This window comes from Megascapheus bottae, chromosome 10, assembly GCF_031878675.1.
Source record: "Megascapheus bottae isolate mThoBot1 chromosome 10, mThoBot2.hap1, whole genome shotgun sequence".
NCBI classification, from domain to species: domain Eukaryota; kingdom Metazoa; phylum Chordata; class Mammalia; order Rodentia; family Geomyidae; genus Megascapheus; species Megascapheus bottae.
The window spans coordinates 31,402,236-31,424,378 of NC_143518.1; the positions used below are offsets into that span (position 1 = coordinate 31,402,236).

Consider the following 22,143-nt stretch of genomic DNA (forward strand, 5'->3'; position numbering starts at 1 on the left):
TGAGGCCGATCTTGGCCTCCTGGATTAAGTAGGTAAGCCACCAGCACCTGGCATGGTTCTTCACTTTCATAGATTAAGTAAACCTTCTGCCTGACAGTGGTTCTAGACATATTTCCAGTACTCAGTGGCCACATGTGGGTACCGGTTACTGTCCTAGACAGTGTAGGCAGTGTTTCCATACTGTCAGATAATTCTGTTGGACAGTGTTGCTTTGAAGGAGTAAAACTGAGAGACTGTTTTGCTATTGATTGGGCTAAGTGGGGCTGGACTGGGAAACTGGACATTGGAGGATAACCCAGGTTGCTGATGTTTGTAAGTCTAACCAGCAGGCGGCTCTCATGCTTCCTACTATAACTTCTGCCGGAGCTTGAACCGAGCCTGAGCCTCCAGAGCTTTCTACTAGGTACTGTGTATGCATTATCATACTGATACTAAATACTTCTATAGAATTAGTGTTACTATACCCAGTTTATGGCCAGGCAATCTGAAACCCAAGGAACTGATAAACCTTGTTGACAGGCATATGACTACCTGTAGCTGGGGATTCTTATGGTACTTACTGTATGGATTAAACTTTTATATATTAGTGTGGCTCTGATTTCCATCTGTAGTAAAACTTCATTTTTTTATGGAAGCAAATTGTCATACAGTGTTGATAGGTTATCAGTTACTGATTTCTGTTGTTTTCCCCATAATATGGGGAATTAACACAACCTAGTTTTCTGTTTTGCAGTAAATAGCCCATTCACTGCCTTGTCCTATGATTCCCTGAACCATGTACGTAACTGCAGTCATTCAGCTAGAGGACTCGTTGTGTCCAGGTATTCCTCTAAAATTCCACAGTGACAAAGTGACAAAAATGGGTCACTACTTTCATCTTCACTAAGTTCATCTTCAGACATCTCTAGGTCACTGTGCCCTGCCTCCCTGAGGCCTCAAATTTGCAGTGAGAGGAAAGCAGCAATCATCAATAGATTAAAACAATCCCTATTATTGTTCTAATTATTAGTATCAAGTGATGAGATAATTTTGTATCCTATCTGGGACTAAAAAACAACTTAATTTTCTAGTACTGTGGCATGATTACCTACACACTACCACTTTCAGACTGTTTCTCTTGACACTATGCTGAGGATCTGATCTTTTGAATCTGCACTTGAAATAATCTATTGAGGATTGCTGCCATTGCTTAGAAGTAACAGTGGGCTACTTAAGAGGATGCAATTTAAGGATGAATCTAACTTTCCACATTTGAATACAAAGATCTGACTCAAAAAGAAATGAAAGAGCTGGGAACTGGTAGTTTACATCCATAAGCTTAGCTCCTCAGGAGACTGTCATCTGAGGATTGTGGTCCTGAGTCCCCAGGAGACTCTTACCTCCAATTAATCAGTAGAAGATCAGAAGTGGCACTGTGGCTCATAGTGGTAGAGCACTAATCTTGAGCAAAAAGCTCAGAGAGAGCACCCAAGCCTAAGTTCAAGCCCCACAACTGGGGGAAAATGACAAAAAAGAATAAGAGAGCTGTGTGCTGGTGGCGCATGCCTGTAATCTTAGCTTACTCAGAAGGCTACATTCTGAGGGTTGCTGTTCAAAGCCAGATCAGGCAGGAAAGTCTGTGAGACTCTTATCTCCAACTAATAATCCTGAACAGCTGGAAATGGAGCTGTGGCTCAAAGTGTCAGAACACTAGCCTTGAGCACAAAAGCCCTGGCTTCAGACTTTAAACCCCAAGAGTGGCACTAAAACAAACAAACAAACAAATCCAAAAAAAAGTGCTCACTTTAGCAGCACATATACTAAAATTGGAACGATACAGAGAAGATTAGCATGGCCTCTGCGCAAGGATGACATGCAAATTCGTGAAGCGTTCCATATTTTTCTGAAATAGAGTACTATGCTATGTTGGCCAAAACTGGTGTCCATCACAACAGTGGCAATAATATTGAACTGGGCACCGCATGTGTACAGCATATGCATACTGGCTATCATTGATCCAGGTGATTCTGATATCATTAGGAGCATGCCAGAACAAACTGGAGAAAAGTATTTTTCTTTAATAAAACTTGCCAGAGCTGGCTTAAAAACAACAAAACAAAACAAAACAAAAAATCCCCTCCCCCCAAAAAAAGAAAGAGAGCTTGAGTCAGAAGGTTCAGGTATGAGGCTAATGCCAGGTATGTTTTTATTATATTTAGAAAAAAAAGGTAACTGAAAATAAAGGTAAGTCATTTAAAATGAACGAGGGTTTTGAAGCCCCTGTAAATTGTGAGTGCAGCATTTGGCCCCGCTTCCCAAGCCAGTTTTAACCCAGCCAAGATGCTGGAAGGCAGAGCACACAGTTGTGCCCATCAAGGCGAGAAGGGCGAGAGACCCCACAGCTCCCCGATTCCTCTTGCTGGGGTCTGGAAAATAAGAAAGCAGAAAGTTATCCAACAGAGCGTCCACAAGCCATTCTATCAAGGTGTGTGTGTGTCAACATCGACAACCCTGACTAATCTACAACCAGTCCCTGGGGGGCATAATGCATGCCAATTACATAGCACCATGGCCTGACCTTATTGTTTTTTTTTAATATGTTTATTTTTTTATTGTAATTAATAAAAGGGTTACATGATATTTGCCAGATAGAAGGTGCATTAATTCACATACATTGATACCCTTTCACATGTCTTGGTACCCATTACCCTCCCCCCACCCCCCACTTTGTTTTCCCCCCTGACCTTATTGTTAAAGCAACTCTGACCTAGAGCTTTTGAAAATATTTCCCTTTTTAAAAAAATGAAGTTCAGCGGCAGAAAACAACTGCAGAAAACAAGACATGGACGCATGGCTTGAGTGATAACAAGCACCAGGCCTTGAGCTCAATCATCGGTACTACAAATTAATTAACTAATTAATCAATTAATTAATAAGTAAATACATACACACATAGAATTTAAAATTTGTTACCTTGGTAGATGTACCTACCTCCTGTGTAATAGCCATATGCATACAGGACTCGCCCAACAATCCAGGCCAGGCCCAAGCCGGAAGCTATGCGCTAAGATAAAAAGACACGTTAGTGTTTGCATTGAAAAATACAGATCTTACTACCTAGGGTTTAGTGCACATTATGTTAGCAATAAGGTAATAATTCCATGAATTTGCTAAAATGTTCCTTGTACAGTCAGGTTAGATTAAGATTTATATTTCAGATAGGAAAATCTAAGATCTATGCTTGCTGGATACTGGTTTGCTAGTCATGTAGGCTGGTGGACTAGTCTCTTGCCTTGCCCTGGATAACTTGGGTAACATGGGCTAGAGCTCAGGAGGAGAGGCAGACCGTGGAGCTCAAGGTAAGTGAGAAGAAAAAGCTGACCAAAAGTCAGGAGTGGAAAGAACTTTTTTTTTTTTTTTTTTAAATCTCATGAGAGCTATGAAAGGTTAGGAACTAGGAATATGAAGGATGAGAATTCTAGTCAGAGTTGATATGGGGGATAATTATTATCCTAAAAGAAGAACATTTTTCTGTCCAAAGCAAATACCAAATGGTAAACAATAAGCTAACATGATCTTCCAGATGTTATGGAGGCTAGCATTCTACCACTTGAGCCACAGCACTACTTCTGGCCTTTTCTGATTAATTGGAGATAAGAGTCTTATAGACTTTCCTGCCCAGGCTGGCTTTGAACCACAATCTTCAGATCTCAGCCTCCTGAGTAGCTAGGATTACAGGTGTGAGCCACTGGTGTCTGGCTAAGAAAGTTTTCTTTCCTTCTTTCCTTTCTTTCTTTCCTTCCTTCCTTCCTTCCTTCCTTCTTTCCTTCTTTCCTTCCTTCCTTTTGTTCTTTCATTTTGGGGTCAGTCACGGGGCTTGGTCTGTGGGCCTGGGCATTGTCTCTGAGCTCTTGAGCTGAAGGCTACCACCCTACCCATTGAGCCACAGTGCCAATAGTTAATTGGAGATAAGAGTCTCACAGTTTTTAGTGCCCAGGCTGGCTTTGAACCACAATCCTCAGATCTCAGCCTCCTGAGTAGCTAGGATTACAGGTATGAGCCACGGTGCCCAGCTTGAAGAAACTTCTTATCTGTAAAAACAGGGATAGCTAGGCAAAACTGGGGGTGGCTTATCCTTATAAACCACAACCCTAACTACTCTTGATACCTGTATCTGAGGATCAAAGTTCAAAGATGGCCCAGACAGGGAAAAGAAAAGGCTGGAAGTAGAAGCTGTGGTTCCAGTGGTAGAGCACTAGCCCCGAGCAAAAGTCCTCAGGGGCAATGCCCAGGCTTCAAATTCAAGCTATAGAACCAGGCCCCCAAAAGGGTAGAAGGATGTCATCTACTTTAAAAAGCTTTGTAAGTATAATTAAATGAAATCCTTTTGAAAACTTGATACCTCTACACTGATGGTATTCATTCACCCATTCACTACACCCCTTCCTTAGCAGCTCAATGAACTATAATGAAAACTAATAAATCACCTCCTGGGGAAACTTACCGGATGGTAAACACCTCCAACAGCTAGAAAAAATAGGAAGGGAGGATACACCTCCAACCTAGAATAGAGAGAAACTTGTTAAAAGGTAGCTCTTAAGTATGGACAACAGAGAGACCTTTACATTCCTACATGTGGGTTAGCAGCTTAATATAAGTAAGCACAGATGGGAGGGAAATCCAGCTCTGGCACCCCCCCCCCCCACTCCCTACCACCCTGTTCTGTTTTGCATGGGGAATGCGTGCTGAGCGAAAGGACCTTACATTCATCATATTCCTAAGGAAGGGGCTGGCAGGCTTGTGTGTGTTTCCTTACAAATCCTCTTATTCTGTAGGACACTGAGATTCAATACAAGGAATGGGCTGTGATGCTAACACTGCAGAACAATGCAGCACTGAGGTCATTCTTGAAAACATTATCAAATAATTTCTCCACTTTTTTGGGGGTGAGGAGAGTGGGTCATGGGGCTTGAACTAAAGGCCTGGGTGCTGTCCCTGAGCTCTTTTGCTCAAGGCCAGTGGTCTACTACTTTAAGGCACAGCTCCACTTCTGGTTTTCAGGTGGTTAATTGGAGATAAGACTCTCACAGACTTTGCTGCCCAGGCTGGCTTTGAACCATAATCCTCAGATCTCAGCGTCCTTAGTAGGTAGGCTTACAGGCATGAGCCACCAGCACCCAGCTGGAAAAAAAACCAATCTGCTGATACATATTACTTCATAGTGATGTCTTTTTCTTTTTTCTCAGTGTCAGTACTGGAGCATGAACTCAAGGCCTATGTGTTGTCCCTTAGAATTTTTGCTCAAGACTGGTGCTCTTCTACCTGAACTGCAGGTCTATTAGCTTTTCTGGTGGTTAATTTGAGATAAGAGACTTTCCTGCCTAAGGCAGGCTTTGAACTGCAATCTTCAGATTTCAGCCTCTTGAGCAGGATTATAGGTGTGAACCACTGGAGCCTAGCTAGTGATGCTTTTAACGGGGTACCCAAATGATCCTTCTTGTTCTGCTTAGCAAACAAACAGCCCACTCTGTCCATGTCCTTGGTGCACAGAAGCCTGATACTCACGTATTCTGGTGGGCTCTCTGAATGCAGTTGAAGAGGTGCCCATTTTCAGGGTCTGTGCTGTACATGATGGGATACTGTGAAAATGAAGCATATGGTAAACAAACGGTCAAGAGCAGTATTCAGTGTGTACACTTAGAATTAACTATGAAAGCCATATAACCTGAAATAGCTTCTACTGGACTCTTGAGAGAAAGTCCTTTGTTTTCTGCTTAAATATTTACAGGGATGGGGTTTTCATTCTCAGAGCAAATTTGGTGTTTGTTATAATAACAACTGTTATTTTTGTGGCACTGCGGTTTGAAGATCTCCCGCTTGCTAGGCAGATACTCTACTATTTGAGCTATACTTCCAGCCCTGTAGGTGTGAATTAAATATCCAGCCACAATATGTCTGGGCTATGGTTGCAAGAGATACAAACAGCTTGTACCAAACCCAGTGCTTTTCATTGATACTGTGCATCAGTGGTGGGTTACTGCTGTATTAAAAAGACACCAGAGAACAAACTCCTTCCCAAGAAACATCATAAACCCCATCCTTTTAAGATAATTGAAGATGTAATAATTTTATTGGAAGGGCCCATTAGAAGAAAAGAAGAAAATGAGATACAAAAGCAGATCAAGTTAAAAGTAGATTTAAAAACAGCTCCAGTGAAATATCTAATTATAAGAGTCCAAACAGAAACAGGCATCTAATTATTCACCAGGGACAACCTTAGAAATCATCCCTTCTAGATTAGCTAGAACTAAAGGAAGTATTTAATAGACCTTCTTCCTCCATCTAAAGGCTAAGCCTGGGGCTAAGCTCTGCATGTCTTCTCTATTGGAAAATAGGAAAATCACCTTCTGCTAAGGAGCACACCAGGAAACCATAGTCACTCAATTCTCTTTTGCAAGTAGCATTCTCCCTAGCAAATAGCTCTAGCCCAAAGCAGATTATTTTAGTTCCAGAAGATCTGAGCTTTCTATAGAAAAGACAAACTAAGATGGAAACTACTCCCCAGTAGGGCCTCCTATTTTTTCACTTCTTCCCTGTCACAAAGGAGCAGAATTTCTAGTAGGTACAACTTTAAAGCTGCTATCATGCTCCACCATATCCCTCCATGACTGAAAACAAATCCTTGGAGAAACTGGTGGCCTCAGACAAGCCCATGAAAGTATCAGTTTGTATTCTTACCTCCACCTTGTACTTCTTGCGGGCCTTGCCAACGTTGATGGCTAGATGGAGTACCATCACAAAGCTGGCAGCACCTGTTAGAATCACGAAGCCATACTCCTTAGAGAGGACAGCCATCTTGTGGACTCTGTGGAAGAAAGTATACTACATTAGATATGGTCCCAGCTCTGTGCGCCCTGCACAGCATGAGGCTTCATGCCAAACAAAGGGATCAAAAAGGGATGTGTCCACGAGGCCATCGGAAATACACTGGATACTGTAGAATGGAACTAAAAAATCAGTGAAGTATGCAGTACATTCACAATTATCTATCATGTATTTTCTTCTGTTCAAGGTCTTTCGCCCAAAATTTACCTGTGTCATTGAATGATATGGTCAGTGAAGTATGCATTCTTGAAAAATATTTAACATAACAAAATACTAAAGGACTTAAGAGAGGAAAGAAAAGCTGGGCACCAGTGGCTCATGTCTGTAATCCTAGCTACTCAGGAGGCTGAGATCTGAAGATCATGGTTCAAAGCCAGCCCAAGCAAGAGAGACCATGAGACTCCTATCTCTAATCAACCAGCAAAAAGCTGTAAGTGGGTCTATGGCTAAAGTGATAGAGTGCTAGCCTTGAGCATAAAAACTCAGTGATAGTGCCCAGAATCTGAGTTTAGGCCCCACAACTAACAGGGGATGAATGGGGGGGGGGAGGGAAGAAGGAAGGGAAAGAAGAAAGGAGGAAGAAAAGATAAGAGAGAAAGAGGATACAAAGCAGTACATGCACAATGACTCAAAGCTTTCTGCCTTCTGGAGGGAAGCCCTGTGGAGTCAAGGGCCCTGTGGCTTGCCTTTGATTCTGATCCTGGAGAAGGTACATGCACAGCAGTAGAAATCTCATGCCAATAAAGAAAGTCCTTGTCTAGTAGAGAGTCCTTGTTGCAGTGTATTGAAGGCACAACATGATCCCCCAGCCTATAATACTGTCCAGACACATAGACCTAGACAGCATCGTATCAAATCCTCCTTTCAGAACACTTGCTATGAAATGTTCTCAGGTCTGCAACTTATTTTGACGTATACTAAAAAAAAAAAAAAAAAAAAAGATAATGCAAGCCAATAAAACAAAAAAGATTCAAGGTACATTCGCTTTGACAATTCTGTGGATTTAGAAATATTTATAATTAGAAGCTTGGGGGAAAAAGCTAATCCCAGATCATTTCCCAGTGTTGTTCTTTCCCCTGAGAGGAAGTAGAAGGAAAGAAGGACTGGGCATTCGAGAGAACAAAACTTAACCTTAAGCATCTCAGTTGGTCAATCAGTTAGGCCTATTCATTTCTTTTTCTTTTCTTTCTTTCTTTCTTTTTTTTTTTTTAAATAAGTCATGGGGCTTGAAGCCTGGGCCTGGGCATTGTCCTTGAGCTCTTCAGCTTAAGGCTACTGCCCTGGCACAGCCCCACTTCTGGTTTTCTGGTGACTAATTGGAGATAAGAGACTCATGGACTTTTTAGTGCCCTGGGCTGGCTTTGAACAAGGATCCTCAGATCTCAGCCTCCTGAGTAGGATTATAGGTGTGAGCCACCGCCCAGCTTCTGCCTTCATTTTTAGGGTGCCCATCCTCATTAAACTTCCATTAAGTACCTAGCTTCATTCTCCCCTAGACGCCAAGTGTGAGGGATCATTGTCCTGTGACAAGTCTCTACACATAATTGCAAACAAGCCAACAGGTTAGTACTGTTCCTATTTTCCAAGGATTCCCAAAAGATTGAAGGCTACCCTCAAAATGTAAAACAGGAAGGATTGAAGCTGAAAGTTACATTCAAATTTATTTGCTTCAAGGTGCCCTTTCTGCCTGAAAAAATTGAGAGTCGAACTGATACTGGGGTGGGGGTATCTTTCTCAATGTGGAATTTCAAGTGGACAGGTCTTAAAGTTTCTTAGTTTAGAAAGTAATATTTGGGGCCTAAGCCTCAGAAATATATCGTCTTCCCAACTGTGGATCATACATTCTCACCAGTGTTCTCTTAGAGTGTTGCTCTTCTGCCCTTTGGAGGAACTGAACCCAGCCTGGGCAGGGCTGTCTCCGTGACTCAGCATGGAAGGCCTCCAGGTGGGCAGCTGAGCCTGCCCTGCCCTGCCCTGCCCTGCCCTGCCCTACCTCAGAGATTAAGAGGCTTGGCTAGCTTCATATCCCTTTGCCTTCCTTCTCTTCCCAAGTCTAGAAAATGTAGTGCAAGTAGGAATCTAAAGTACTAACTATTAAAGCAAAAAAAAAACCAGTGTGAATTCTGAACAACTCTTTGCAAATGAGACAGAGCTTACCTGAGAGCTGAGAGTCCAACACATTTGGGCCAGGCAGGCCATTTAAGATGAGACCGCCACTAACTCTATAGCAAGCTGCCTGCTGAACAGCCATAACCTAATCACATCTGCTGTGGTCAGAGTGCGTGTTAAGAGACTCAGGTGAATGAGGATAGAGCTAACATCACAGCAGTTTTAGACTTCTTCAAAAATGTACTCCAGCAAGACCAAGACAACATGAGTGAGGTGGCTTAGTCACAGAGCCGTGCTTAAGAGTTAGCTTAGTGGCAAGACAAAGAAGTGCCTTTTGAGTTGACATTTTCATTGGAGGTAAAAAGAAAAAAAAATAAAGCAACTGCTCTACTATCTACAATTAAAATTAATGTTACTGAGTTAAAAAGGGTGAAAAAATTGCAGTCACAGGGGCCAGGAGTTTGGCCTAGTGGTAGAGTACTTGCCTAGCATGCACAAAACCAGGGTTCAATTCCTCAATACCACATAAATAGAAAAAGCCAAAAGTGGTGCTGTAAATCAAGTGATAGAGCTCTAGCCTTGAGAAAGTCCAAGGACAGTGTTCAGGACTTGAGATCAAGCCCCAGGACTGGCAAAAAAAAGAAAACTGCACAGTATTCAGAAGACATGGTATGCAACTTGTGGGCAGGGATGGGAGGTGGAAACTGGGAGATAGCAAAGGAAAGGGCAACATTATCCAAAAAACAAATGTGTTCACATCAGGTGTTAGTGACTCACAACTGTAATCTTAGCTGCACAGGAGACTGAGAGCCAGTCCAAGCAGGAAAGTCCTGAGACCCTTATCTCCCATTAATTAATTGCTAGAAAATTGGAAGTAGAGCTGTGGCTCTAAGTGCTAGAACGTAAGCTGAGGGACAGTGTTCAGACCCTGAGTTCAAGTCCCACAACCTATTAAAAAAAATCTGCACTCAATTTGTGACTTAGGAAATGGTAACTCCTTTTTTCATCACGATAGTAATAATTATTATAATTATAATAAGCAACTTTATTTAAAAAAGATGTTACTGATGAGTTCTTTTTTAGAGCACACATGCAATCTTCCAGGTGTTTGCAGAAGGCTTCTCTTTATGAAGGTGGTGTTTACTGAGCATGAAGTTGGATGGGGACAAGCAGATCCAGGATTGTAGAGAACATTTGAAATATGGGAAATGATCAGAAAAGGGAGACTATTGCTAGAATGGGCAGTTGCAAGCGCTATGGAAAACTCCAAAATGGATTAAAACTGGTTGCTGGGCACTCTAGCTACTAAAGAAGCTGAGATCAGAGGATTGCACTTCAAAGCTAGGCTTTATCCAATGGAGCTGCAAATAGTGGAGTTGTACATCAAGTGATAGAGTGCTAGCCTTAATAAAAAAAAGCTGTAGGGCCTGAGTTCAAGCTTGAAGATAGTCACCAAAAAAATACAAATAGGCCGGGAGTTTGGCCTAGTGGTAGAGTGCTTGCCTAGCATGCACGAATACCTGGGTTCAATTCCTCGGTACCACTACACATACACAGAAAAAAGCCAGCAGTGATGCTGAGGCTCAAGTGGTAGAGCTATAGCCTTGAGAAAGTCCAAGGACAGTGCTCAGGCCCTGAGCTCAAGCCCAGGACTGGCAAAAATTAATTAATTAATTAATTAAAAAACCCAAAACAAAACAGGTTAAGGTTTACCCTTTAGAGAAAGCCTAGTAGTTGAGTGCTTACCTAGCATGCACAAAGCCCTGAGTTCAATTCCTTGGTCCACATACTCAGATAAAGCTAGAAGTGGCAGAGCACTAGCCTTGAGCAAAAAGTATCCAAGGACAATGCCCAGGCTCTGAGTTCAAGACCCAGGACTAGGAAAAAAAAAAAAAAAGGATTTCAACAATTCCAAAAGGATTCAAAACCAAATCAACATTCACTACATCCTTACTTTCTGAGAGTGCAGGGTGAAGAGGTGGATATTTTCAGCCTATAGAGAGTGGCCTGTGTGTGGAGAATGCACAGGGAAGAAGAATGTGGCATAGTTTGCAGAGATCACACCCCAGGCAGCCTAACCACACCCTGGGTTGCTCACATTCAGACTTAGCAGATAGCTGGGGGGTGGGGAGGGGGAGGGAAAGGCTTGAGGAACTGATAAGTGAGACACAACCAACTGAACTCTGGTATGAGCTATTTGGACTTCACACGTAGTGATCACCTACCTGCCCAATGTCGCCAGCAACCCTTTTATGGGTCCAACAAGATAAGGTAGGAACTCTGCCCTAGACTGTCTTTTTTCCTTTTTTGTTCTGGGGCTTGAACTCAGGGTCTCATGCTTTCACTTTTTGTGTGGTGCCTTTTCAAGGCTAGGTCTTTATCACTTGAGCCAGCTCTACTTCTAGCTTTTTGCTGATTAATTGAAGATAAGAGTCTCAAAGACTTGTCTGCTTGGGCTGGCTTCCAATCTTGACCTTCAGTTCTCAGCTTCCTCAGTAGCTAGGATTACAGCCATGGACCCACAACATCTGGCTTAGACCTTCTTTATGATATTGGGCTCTGCTACTGAATGCAAGCATTCCTGTTTTCTCCTTGGCCAGTTAGCTATGGTGTCATGAACTTGAACACACAACAATGAAACTGGTTCCATATGCTCTCAGAGGACAGAGAACAGAAGATAGAAGCTGTTTGTTTGCAGAGACCCTCAAAAGAAGGCTGTTGTTCTGTTGTCTAGATCAGCAGTTCTTAAATATCACTGGCATCAAAATCACCTGGAAGGTGTGTTAGAATATGCCCCACTTCCAGAGTTCGATTTCCTCAAGTTTTGGTGGGGCTGTACATATACACTTCTAGCAAGTTCCCAGATGATTCTGATGATTCTGGTCAAAGGCCACATTTTTTTTTTTTTTCAGAATTAGTTTTAGGCAGAAAGGAAAAAATGCATGGGATGGATATTTTATCTGATTCAAACCCAGAAGCACAGTCTTGTCTTGGTGACTCATACTTTGCCACAGTGGTGGACTAAGGGTTCTCCTGAAGTAGTCACAGAATCTGAAGATTCTGAGGTCAGAGATAGTTCTGAGCTGCAACTGAGCCTTTCACAAGTCTGACTTCTTTTAGTGTTAGCAGAGGACTCAAGATGGAAGAAGTAGGCAAGATGGCTTGATTTCTTCTGAGATTTTACCCTGTAAGTCTACTCTATGAAGTCATTAAGTTTGTGGATTTCTCTTCATGGTCATAATCACCAGACTAGATCTTATAACTAGGTCAAATGAGCCAGAGTTTAAGGCTTTCCATGCTTCAGGAAGGATGCTTATGTGCTATAAAATGACTTTTTTGGGGACCATCACTTCCAAGAGCATGGATTGGTTCTACCTCACATTCTGACTGCACAATAACATGACTTCAAATGAAAGGCTTGCTAAAGGATTTATTGGGACCTCTCATGAAAGTTCATCCCATTTCTGCAGAAATAGCAGGACAGGAAATACCATTGCATACTGATTATCAACTAGAAGAGCTAGACTGCTTCTTTCATGCCAGGCACTGGGACAGACAGTATAAATCAACACTCTTCACAGCAATCCTATGTGGTAGTTACCATTCTCATTCCCATTGTTCAAAGCAAAGCAAAGAGGAGGTCCATAATTTGCTTATGGTCCCAAATGTGGTTAAGTGCAGGGCTGAAATCTGAATGCAGGTACATGGACACTAATTTCCACTCTTTTTTGTTGTTATGTTGCTCTTGTTGGTCATGGGGCTTGAACTCTAGGCCTGGGTACAGTTCCTTAGTTCCTTTGCTCAAGGCTAGTGCTCTACCACTCTGAACCACCACATTACTTCTGATTTTCTGTTGGTTAATCCTGCCCAGGCTGGCTTTGAACCATGATCCTCAGATCAAAACCTCCTGAGTAGCTAAGATTGCAGGCAGTAGTCACCAGCAACTGTCAAGACTCTTATTTCTAATTAAGCACCAAAAAAAAAAGCTGAAAGTGGAGCTGTGGGTTCAAATGGTAGAATGCTATCCTTGATCAAAGTGCCTGCCTAGCATACACAAAGACCCAGGTTTGATTCTGTAGTAGCACATACATAGAAAAAGCTGAAAGTGGCGCTGTGGCTCAAGTGGTAGAGCTCTAACCTTGATAAAGTCCCAGGACAGTGTTCAGGCCCTGAGTTCAAGCCCTGGGACTGGCCAAAAATAAAAAAAAAATGGGGCCAGGAGTTTGGCCTAGTGGTAGAGTGTTTGCCTAGCATGCACAAAGACCTGGGTTTGATTCCTTGGTACCACATACTTAGAAAAAGCCAGAAGTGGTGCTGAGGCTCATGTGGTAGAGTTCTAGCCTTGAGAAAAATCCAAGGACAGTGCTTAGGCTCTGAGCTTAAGCCCAGTTCTGGCAAAAAAAAAAAATGCTCAGACCACCAGCGCACTGTACATTCACTCCTTTTGTTACTATACTACTATGCTTACTTCTTATTCACAAGTGAGAGAATCTCTTCTTCTATCCTGGGCTGCAATGAGGAGAAACCCTTGGCAAAGGCTATACTCATTCTGGGACAGATAGACTACATCCTGGACTTCTGCTCCAGGGTCAAAGGGAGCAGGACACACCAGTTCAGGGGAGGCCAGAGCTAGACTCAGGCTCTTTGGATTCTACATTGCTATTTTTGTGGTGCTGAAGATTGAACCTAGGGCCTCAAACATGCTAGCCAAGTAATCTCCCAAAAGCTACATCCCAGTTCCCAGGATCTTTGGAACAGTTCACCCATATAATGCTGGACAGAAAAGCCAAGGACAGACATCTTTACCTTATTCCTCAATGTAGGGAAGAAGTGTTCAGCTTTCACCACAAAATCTGATGTCAGTGGTAGATTTTTCTGGATGCCCCCCCTTGAGAGCAGTTTAGAAATCTATTTCTATAATATTTTAAAAGCACAGTAATAACTCTGTAACTTTTTAATCATCGAGTTTAGGGGCCAGGAGTTTGGCCTAGTGGCAGAGTGTTTGCCTAGCATGCACAAAGGCCCAGGTTCAATTCCACATTCATAGAAAAAGCTGTAGTGGTGCTGTGGCTCAAGATCTAGAGCGCTAGCCTTGAGAAAGGTCAAGGACACAAGGACACTGCTCAGGTCTTGGGATCAAGCCCCAGGACTGGCAAAAAAAAAAAAAAGTTTATTGCTTGCCAGGGATGATCAAGTTAGACTAAGAAAATTAGGAACAGTATTAAGTGGATAATATATAGCAGAGAATCCCCAGAGCATGGAGTATAGTAATTTCATAGACCAAATCTATGCTTGAAATGTGATAGTGGTGTTTAAACTGGTCTATTTCAGTGCTTCAGTAAGAAACTCCAGGTTTCATTGGATATTTGGCTAAGGTAATCTCTAGGAATTTTGCTAACAGATTCACCTGTAAAGCTAATGATTCTAGTACCAAAGTTTCACTCACCCTTCCCTCTGATTCCTGCTTCCGGCTGTCACCTTTGGTCTTATCTCACTGGGGCAGAGTTTCTTCAGTTAAGAGGAAGGCTTGCCCAGAAATTTTACTAAACTGCAACTCTAATACAACATCCCTTGTGAGACTCTCATTCACTGTTTACCCAAGTCCTTCTTGGCTGCCCAACAGAAATTCCTCAGGAAACAATTGGCATTGCATAAATGGGGCAAAGGCAGGCTTTATGGATTTGGGCACTTGGCTTCAATAGCTTATCACCAAGCTACAGCACCAAACCTTCAAATGACTACTTAGATGTCTTTTCTCTCTCTTCTCTCTTTTCTACTTCATTTCTTCATTATTTCTTTCCCTTTTTCTTGAAAAGGTCTCATGATGCAGTTCAAACCTCCCACATCTGCTTCTCAAGTGCTTGGACTAAATCATAACCTAGTCAATTAGACTTGAAAGCCATTTAAGAAAAACCTTGGTGATAAACTTTGGCTGACGTCTATAACTCTAGCTACCAGGCTGAGATTGGGATCATTGTTCAAAGTCAGTTGAGGCGGTAAAAGTTCATGAAACCCTTATCTCCAATTAATTAGCAAAAAGGCAGAACTGGAGACATGACTCATAGGGTAATCAGCCTTGAGTGAAAAAGCGACAGTGCCTAGGCTCTGAGTCCAAGCCCCAATACCAGCACAAAAAACACCCCAGTCCCCTCCCCCACATTTGATAAGACATTTCTCAAAAGGTTGAAGTTGATTAAGAACTTCATTATCCAGCACTTGCTTATAAATTCAAATGAGGCAAAGAGTAGGCAGGTCATAATGTGGATCTTTTCCAGTATCCCACACTCTTTGATTCCTCTTTGATGGCCGGATTTTGGCAAACTGGAAGCAAATAATGAGAATGGGATATTTTCCCTTGAGGAACAAATATGCTTTAAGTCAGTCACACTCAAGACAGTCAAGCAGCCTCAGCTTAGCCATATAAAACATCCAAATGAACTGTTGACATTCTAAACAATAGTTGAATACACCACCTTGCTTGCGGGGGGGTTGGGGAGGGAAGGCTTAGCATAAAGCTCAGAGTCAAATGAATGGTCTTTGGTTATGTAGGACCAGAACTCTGTTAAAGCCCCATGAACAAGCACTTCTTTTCTGGAGTTTGACTTTTGTCTGATAAGGTACAGCACATATGCTTGGCTGGAACTGAATCTTCTCTGGGAAAAGGGCTACAAGGGCATAAAGGAAAGCATGGGGGAATACTAAAGGGTGAGGTGATAACCCCAAATTCATTCAATGAAGGTAGTTTGGTAAATTCAATGCAGCACAAATTGTTTTCCATAGAAGACTCTTGCCTCAATGTCTGCTCTTTCTTCAGAGAATCCTCTGTATTTCTTTCCTGCCCTTGTTCATCCATTGCACTGGAGGAGTAAGGTAACTATGGTCACCCAGACTGAGAGGAATATCCTCCATAAAGTACAGTCAAAGATGCGTGTGTGCACTGACGAGCCAGGAAGATCACAAACCCATGGAAAGATCAGAAACTAGGAGTATGATAGCTGGAGAGGAAAGCCTGGAATGATCACCATGTGAGAGAAGAGAAAAAGTAAGCACACAGGTTGACTTTCACACAGAGGAGAAAGGTGACCAAGGTGAAGGGAGGAAGGGAAGTAGTGGGAGAAACCTATTATTATTATTATTATTATTAATTATTATTATCCGTGCAGGTACTGGGGCTTGAACGTAAGGGCCTTGTGTTGTCCCTTTTTCCCTTAAGGCTGGTGCTCTATTACTTAGGCCATACCTCTATTTCTAGCTGTTTTTGTTGTTGTGTTTTTCTTTTTTTATTGTTGAGGTAATGTATAGAGGGGTTACAGTTACAACCATCAGGTAGTGGGTGCATTACTTCATGTACATGGATAACCCTTCTTGTGTTTTTGTCCCCCTTTTTTTCCCCTCACCCCCTCACAATCATCTTGTTTTCTCCCTTCCCTTACCTATTCAAATAAACAAATAAATGTATATACAATACACAAATATACAGGTAACAAAGTCAGATATAGTAACCACATAAGATTAACCATAGGGGAAGAAAAGAGAAAAGAAATAACATAGTATATTAAGAACAACAATCACAAAGTATTTTCTCTGGTTAGTTGGAGATAAAAGTCTCCAAGACTGCCTGGACTAGCCTCAAACTACTACCTCCAGATCCCAGCCTCCTGAGTAGTTAGAATTACAGGTGTTAGCTACTAGTACCAGGGAAACCAATTATTATTGACAATCATAATTGGGCCTGATACTAGTGACTCATGCCTGTAAACCTAGCTATTCAGGAGGCTGAGAGCAGTAAACTGCAGTTTGAAACAAGCCCAGGAAGGCAAGTCTATGAGTTTCTTATCTCTAATAAACTACCAAAACATAAAAAAGTCAGAAGTAGAGTTATGGCTCAAATGGTAGAGCACTAACCCTCAGCAGTAGAGTGCCGGCCTAGCATGCACAAAGACCCAGGTTCGATTCCTAGGTACCACATACCACATAGAAAAAAGCCAGAAGTGGTGCTGGGGCTCAAGTGGTAGAGCTCTAGCCTTGAGAAAGTCCAAGGACAGTGCTCAGGCCCTGAGCCCAAGCCCAGGACTGGCAATAAATAAATAAATAAATAAATAAATAAATAAATAAAGTGAGGTCACTATCAAATCAATCTGTCAGATCAAATTTAGTGCTTACTGCACATCCATTAGCATGCTTATTAGTATGCATATTTGAATCCTGGTCAAAGCTGTTCATAAATATTAATGCATTGAAATCCTTAACCCTTCTATAATGTCTCGTTACCTCTACTCCATAGGTGAGGAAACTAAGCATCTGAGAGGCAAAATAATCTGCCCAAGGTCACATAGCTACCACAGAGCAAAGCCTGGATTTCCACATCCATGGAGCCTGTCAGAGTCCAGGCTTGCACCTTGGTTATACTGCCTCTCCATGAGGTTGAAGAGCCAGCTGGACAACACCTGACTTCTTTTGAAATATTTTTATCCTCTCAGATCCTCTCCAGAGCATAAAATATAGTAACAAGAGGAGAGAACTAATAATTAACTCCCAGCCTTTGATTGTCTAAAATCCGTGAAGTTTCTAATTGGGTGGGAAAAAACTTGGGAAAAAAACCACATTAAAAAAAAAAAGTCTTCATTTTGCTGGGCACTTGCGGCTCACACCTATAATCCTAGCTATTCAGGAGACTGAGTTATGAGGATCACAGTTTTGAAGCCAGTTCAGGCAGAAAAGTCTGTGAGACTCATGTCTCAATGAATCAGCAAAAAAGCTGGAAGTGAAGCTGTTGCTCAAATGGTAGAGCTTTGAGCATAAAAGCTCAGGAACAGAGCCCAGACCCTGAGATCAAACTCCAGCACCAGTACCAAAAACAAACAAACTTTATTTTAGTAGAAGTCTTTTTTGTGTGTGAGTAGGTCATGGGGCTTGAACTTTGGGCCTGGGCCTGGGCACTGTTCCTGAGTTCTTCAGCTCAAAGCTACCACCCTATCCCTTGAGCCACAGCCTCACTCCCCGTTTTCTAGTGATTAGTTGGAGATAAGAGTTTCACGTTCGTTAGTGCCTGGGCTGGCTTTGAACTGAGATCCTCAGATCTCAGGCTCCTGAGTAGCTAGGATTATAGGAGTGAGCCACAGTGCCTGGCAGAGGTCTGTCTTTTAACCAGCACTACACAGGAGTCTAGAATGATAGGATAATTAAATTATGGTTTCCAGAAAAGGGGAAAATTTTCAAATGGGTGTCATTTGATAAAAACCTGGACTTTCTGTCATAAGAAATACATGCAGTCAGCTGGGTGCAGTGGCTCATGCCTGTAATTCTAGCTACTCAGGAGGCTGAGATCTGAGGATCAAGGTTCAAAGCCAGCCCAGGAACAAAAGGACCTGAGATTCTTATCTCAAATTAACCTTTATAAAATGGGAAGTGAGGCTTGGCTCAAGGGGTAGCTGAAGAGCTCAGGGACAGTGCCCAGGCAGAGATCAAGCCCCATGACCCACCAAAAAAAAAAAAAATACATGCAGTCTATGGTTAAGACTCAGAAGATACTGAATTCCTGGTACCAGCTACCAAATTCCTGGTACCAGCTACCAAGTGATGGAACTGTGGAAGCTTTTGGCTCTTGCCTAAAATAGGACTTTATTATTTCTTACCCCTTTTAAAGATTGTTATTATAAAAGGGATGTACAAAGAGGTTTCCTGTTCATAAGTCAGGTAGGGATTTGAATTTTTCCTGTCTGTCTATACTTACAAGGAAGCTTTGCCACAATCATTTGCAGTTCTTAGGGTGGAGGAGTGAAATATAATTTATTAAAAAAAAAGAAAACCAGGGCTGGGCATTTGGCCTAGTGGTAGAGTGCTTGCCTAGCATGCACAAAGACCCGGGATCGATTCCTTGGCACCACATACATAGAAAAAAGCTGGAAGTGGTGTTGAGGCTCAAGTGGTAGAGCTCTAGCCTTGAGAAAGTCCAAGGCCAGTGCTGAAGCCCTGAGCTCAAGCAGAGGACTGGCCAAAAAAAAAAGAAAAAAGAAAAAAAGAAAAGAAAAAAAGAGAAAGAAAACCAATGGCTAGTGCTAATGTAGTACTAGCTACTCAGAAGGCTGAGATCTCAGGATCACAGATGGCCTGCCTGATGAAGAAAGGCTATGAAACTCTTCTAATTAACCAGAAAACCAGAAGTGGTGTGTAGCTCAAAGTGGTGGAGTACTAGCCTTGAGCAAAATAGCTCAGGGACAGCACCCATGCCATGAGTTCAAGCCCCATGACTGATCCCTCCTGAGACTGATCTATCTATCTATCTATCTATCTATCTATCTATCTATCTATCTATCTATCTGTACATACACTTGTATGTGTGTGATTGTGTAGCAAGCACTAAGTTATTTGTGACAGATTAATCTGACATATTCTTCCAGATTTCCCCTGGAGTTTTCCAGCATTTCTCTTTCCCTGTTTCTTCTCTGTGCCAATCTCAGAGAAGAGGATTCCTTTTCTTGATTGTTTCCCCAGAATTCTAGACCAGTAGCAAGAAATTTAAATAAAGGGGAAGGCTGCCCTTCTCCAGTTTTGACTACTTATTTATGCACCATTTATGCATTTATTTATTGATCTTGGGACTTGAACTCAGGTCCTGGGCTGGCTTCAAACCTGATCCTCAGGTCTCAGCCTCCTGAGCTAGGAAAACAGGAGTGAACCACTAGCATCTGGCTTGGTCCCTTATTTATTTGCGTATTATTACTTTAGAGACTGGTTCTCACCAAGTTGTGAAGATACCTTGAACTTGCCATCTTCCTGCCTCAGCAGCCTCCCCAAGTGCTAGGAGTGTAGGCATATGCCACTACTCCCAGCAGGATTTTGTTTTTTAATGATAGCAAGCCTCTGTACTGCAGTGTCTGTGACTGGCTACAGTATCACTGTCATTTTATATATAGTAACATTGGTTACAGAAAAAGAAAGAATCACTTGACAAACTTTTCTATTTCTGTAACATTGTGTCAGGAGGGAAGCTTAACAGTGTCTTCCCAGGATGGAAGAATTTGTTTGTATTTTAGATACTAGTTTTACTTAACCCTAGTTAAATTTAACTCCTGTTAGAATACACATTTTGGATTCCTTGACTACTATATGATAATCCCCTTAGTCAAGCCACTGGAATAAAACATGCCAGTAACTAACCAATAACCTTGGATGCCTCCTAGACACTGCGGGCTCTGAAGTCCTTGCTCCAGTTCCCACCCTAAAATCTGCAGTGATTCTTCTGCCCGAATCAAACTGAGGCCTACAGCAGCGCAGAAATCATCTTGCTCTTCACCTTCTTCCTTCAGCTCAGGGACTGAAGTCCTATGTCTCGAAACTCGTCTAACGTATTCATCCTCCCATCCCCTACCATCCATCTGACTCTGCCATTCCTATTACCATGCTCTCTTTCCCCTTCCTCTGCCCCCCCCACCCCCACCATCATGAGTCTCCAAGGCTGCTTGTAAATTTGTGACTCCCAAGGAAAGTATTAGCTAGAAGCCACAACTTTGGGCAATGACTCATTAATGCATCTCCAGTCTTTTCCACCGCCCAGCAACCTGCGCTTCCCCTCCCCCCGCGGCCCTGGGCCTCCCCGCAGAGTCTCCCATAAGAAAACTTTCCAAAATCCGAGGAAGAGACAAATGAGGTGGTCCCCCCCACCCCTCAGCCTCTCCAGAGAACTCTCCAGCTGCAAGGCAGCCCTCTTGTAGCCTCTAATACAACTGTTTCTCTGCAGCAAGAGGAAAAGAAACCCAATTCCTCTGAGGCTCTCCTAGCAACACATCCGCAGGGGCGCGGCGGCGCTTAAGGCCACTTTCGAAACAAGGGTTCCCCATCAGGCCAGCCCAGCCAACTTTTTCCCCACCGCAGTGTCCCCATTGTTCATCCACTGAGCTGCAGTTAGCGAGATAGGGTCCCAGGACTGCACAGGAGGCGAGGAAGGAAAGGACCGGAGGAAAGGTTGACCTTGAGGATCTCCTGCATTATAGATACTGAAGCCCGGTCGTGCATTAATTCTCAAAACCTGCTCTAGACTGGGGAAGGGTTCAGGACGGATGGAGGTCAAGGGGAGGAAAATGCTGAGCACCAATCCTATAGACAGCGGAGGGAGGTTAAAGAGATCGCATTCAGTTCTGGCAAGCTGAGATAAAGGCTGTGCGGGATGCAGGCATGGAATTACTTCGGATAGGTCAGGTTTTCTGAAGCCCGCAGGTGCTAGGACTCACCTGGATCACCACCGCCCGGTGCAGAAGCAAGCTGCGCAGCTCAGCTCCGTACGGCCTGGCTCGGGTGCGGCTGCAGAACAGGCCAGAACAGGCCAGGCCCCGCCCCGCCCCGCCCCGCCCCGCCCACCTCGCCCCGGGAAGGAAGGCCCCGCCCCTAAGGCGGGGCTCGCGGCGCGGGGGCGGGGCGACAGGATATCAAGAGCTTGCCGGGCCACTAGCTGGGAGGCAAGAGACTACGTTCTTTTCCTGCTCTAGGTAGTCTACAGGGTTGCGCTTTCTAGTCCCCAACCCACGGGTCTTCTTCTTTCCCCTAGTAGCTTCGTGGCCGCTCTCCCACATTGTTTTCCACCAGCTAGTTCCTCTGGACGAACTGGCAGGACAGTGGCACGTCCACAATTTATTCCCTGTAGAGCCACCGTAGCTCGGCTGCGGCGCCGCAAGCTTGTGAGCGCGAAGCTCGCTCCCGCCACGCTGTCTTGCGCTGCGCGTGCGCGGAAGCGGAAGCGCTCGACCGGCGCGTTCCCGAGGCCGGCTGTCACACCGAGGCGCGCCCCGTGGCCACACCGTGTCATTGCATTGACTTAGGCCTAGCAGGGCTTGGTGAGTTTCCCTAACTAGTAAAAGTTGTTAGCGCGGCGGAGAAGGCGAACAGAGCCCGGCCCACACGCAGGGCCGCACCCAGGCTCGCCTCGGCCGCTGGCCGCGGGCGTCTGCCGCCGCCCTGCCTCCCGCGAGGCAGGTCCTGCGGCCTCCGGGACGTGTCACAGCCATGGAGCCTTGTAGATAACTCTGTGATGTATGTTGCTTAGGGGCTACATTCCTTCAAAGAAGAAATTTCTGAGGCAAAGAATTTATACCTATGTCTTTTTTTTACGACCCCCCCCCCCTTCCTTGATCATGGGTTTGAACTCTGGGCCTAGGCACTGTCCCTGAGTTCTTT

General features: G+C 43.6%; 1 protein-coding gene and 1 non-coding gene across 2 annotated transcripts; one reads left to right on the forward strand and one right to left on the reverse strand.

Moving 5' to 3' along the window:
- The first annotated feature begins 1,775 nt into the window (after positions 1 to 1,775).
- LOC150057859 (U6 spliceosomal RNA) lies at positions 1,776 to 1,882 on the forward strand. Its single transcript, XR_016536964.1, has one exon. It is a non-coding gene; the product is annotated as a U6 spliceosomal RNA (small nuclear RNA).
- Positions 1,883 to 2,154: 272 nt separating this feature from the next.
- Mgst3 (microsomal glutathione S-transferase 3) lies at positions 2,155 to 21,297 on the reverse strand. The gene is made up of 6 exons (XM_090340551.1): positions 21,204 to 21,297; positions 6,718 to 6,844; positions 5,545 to 5,618; positions 4,484 to 4,541; positions 2,971 to 3,043; positions 2,155 to 2,405 (listed from the first exon to the last, which is right to left on the reverse strand). The coding sequence occupies exons 2-6, from the start codon at positions 6,832 to 6,834 to the stop codon at positions 2,233 to 2,235; spliced, it is 495 nt and encodes a 164-aa protein (XP_090196677.1). The 5' UTR covers positions 6,835 to 6,844; positions 21,204 to 21,297; the 3' UTR covers positions 2,155 to 2,232.
- Positions 21,298 to 22,143: the final 846 nt, after the last annotated feature.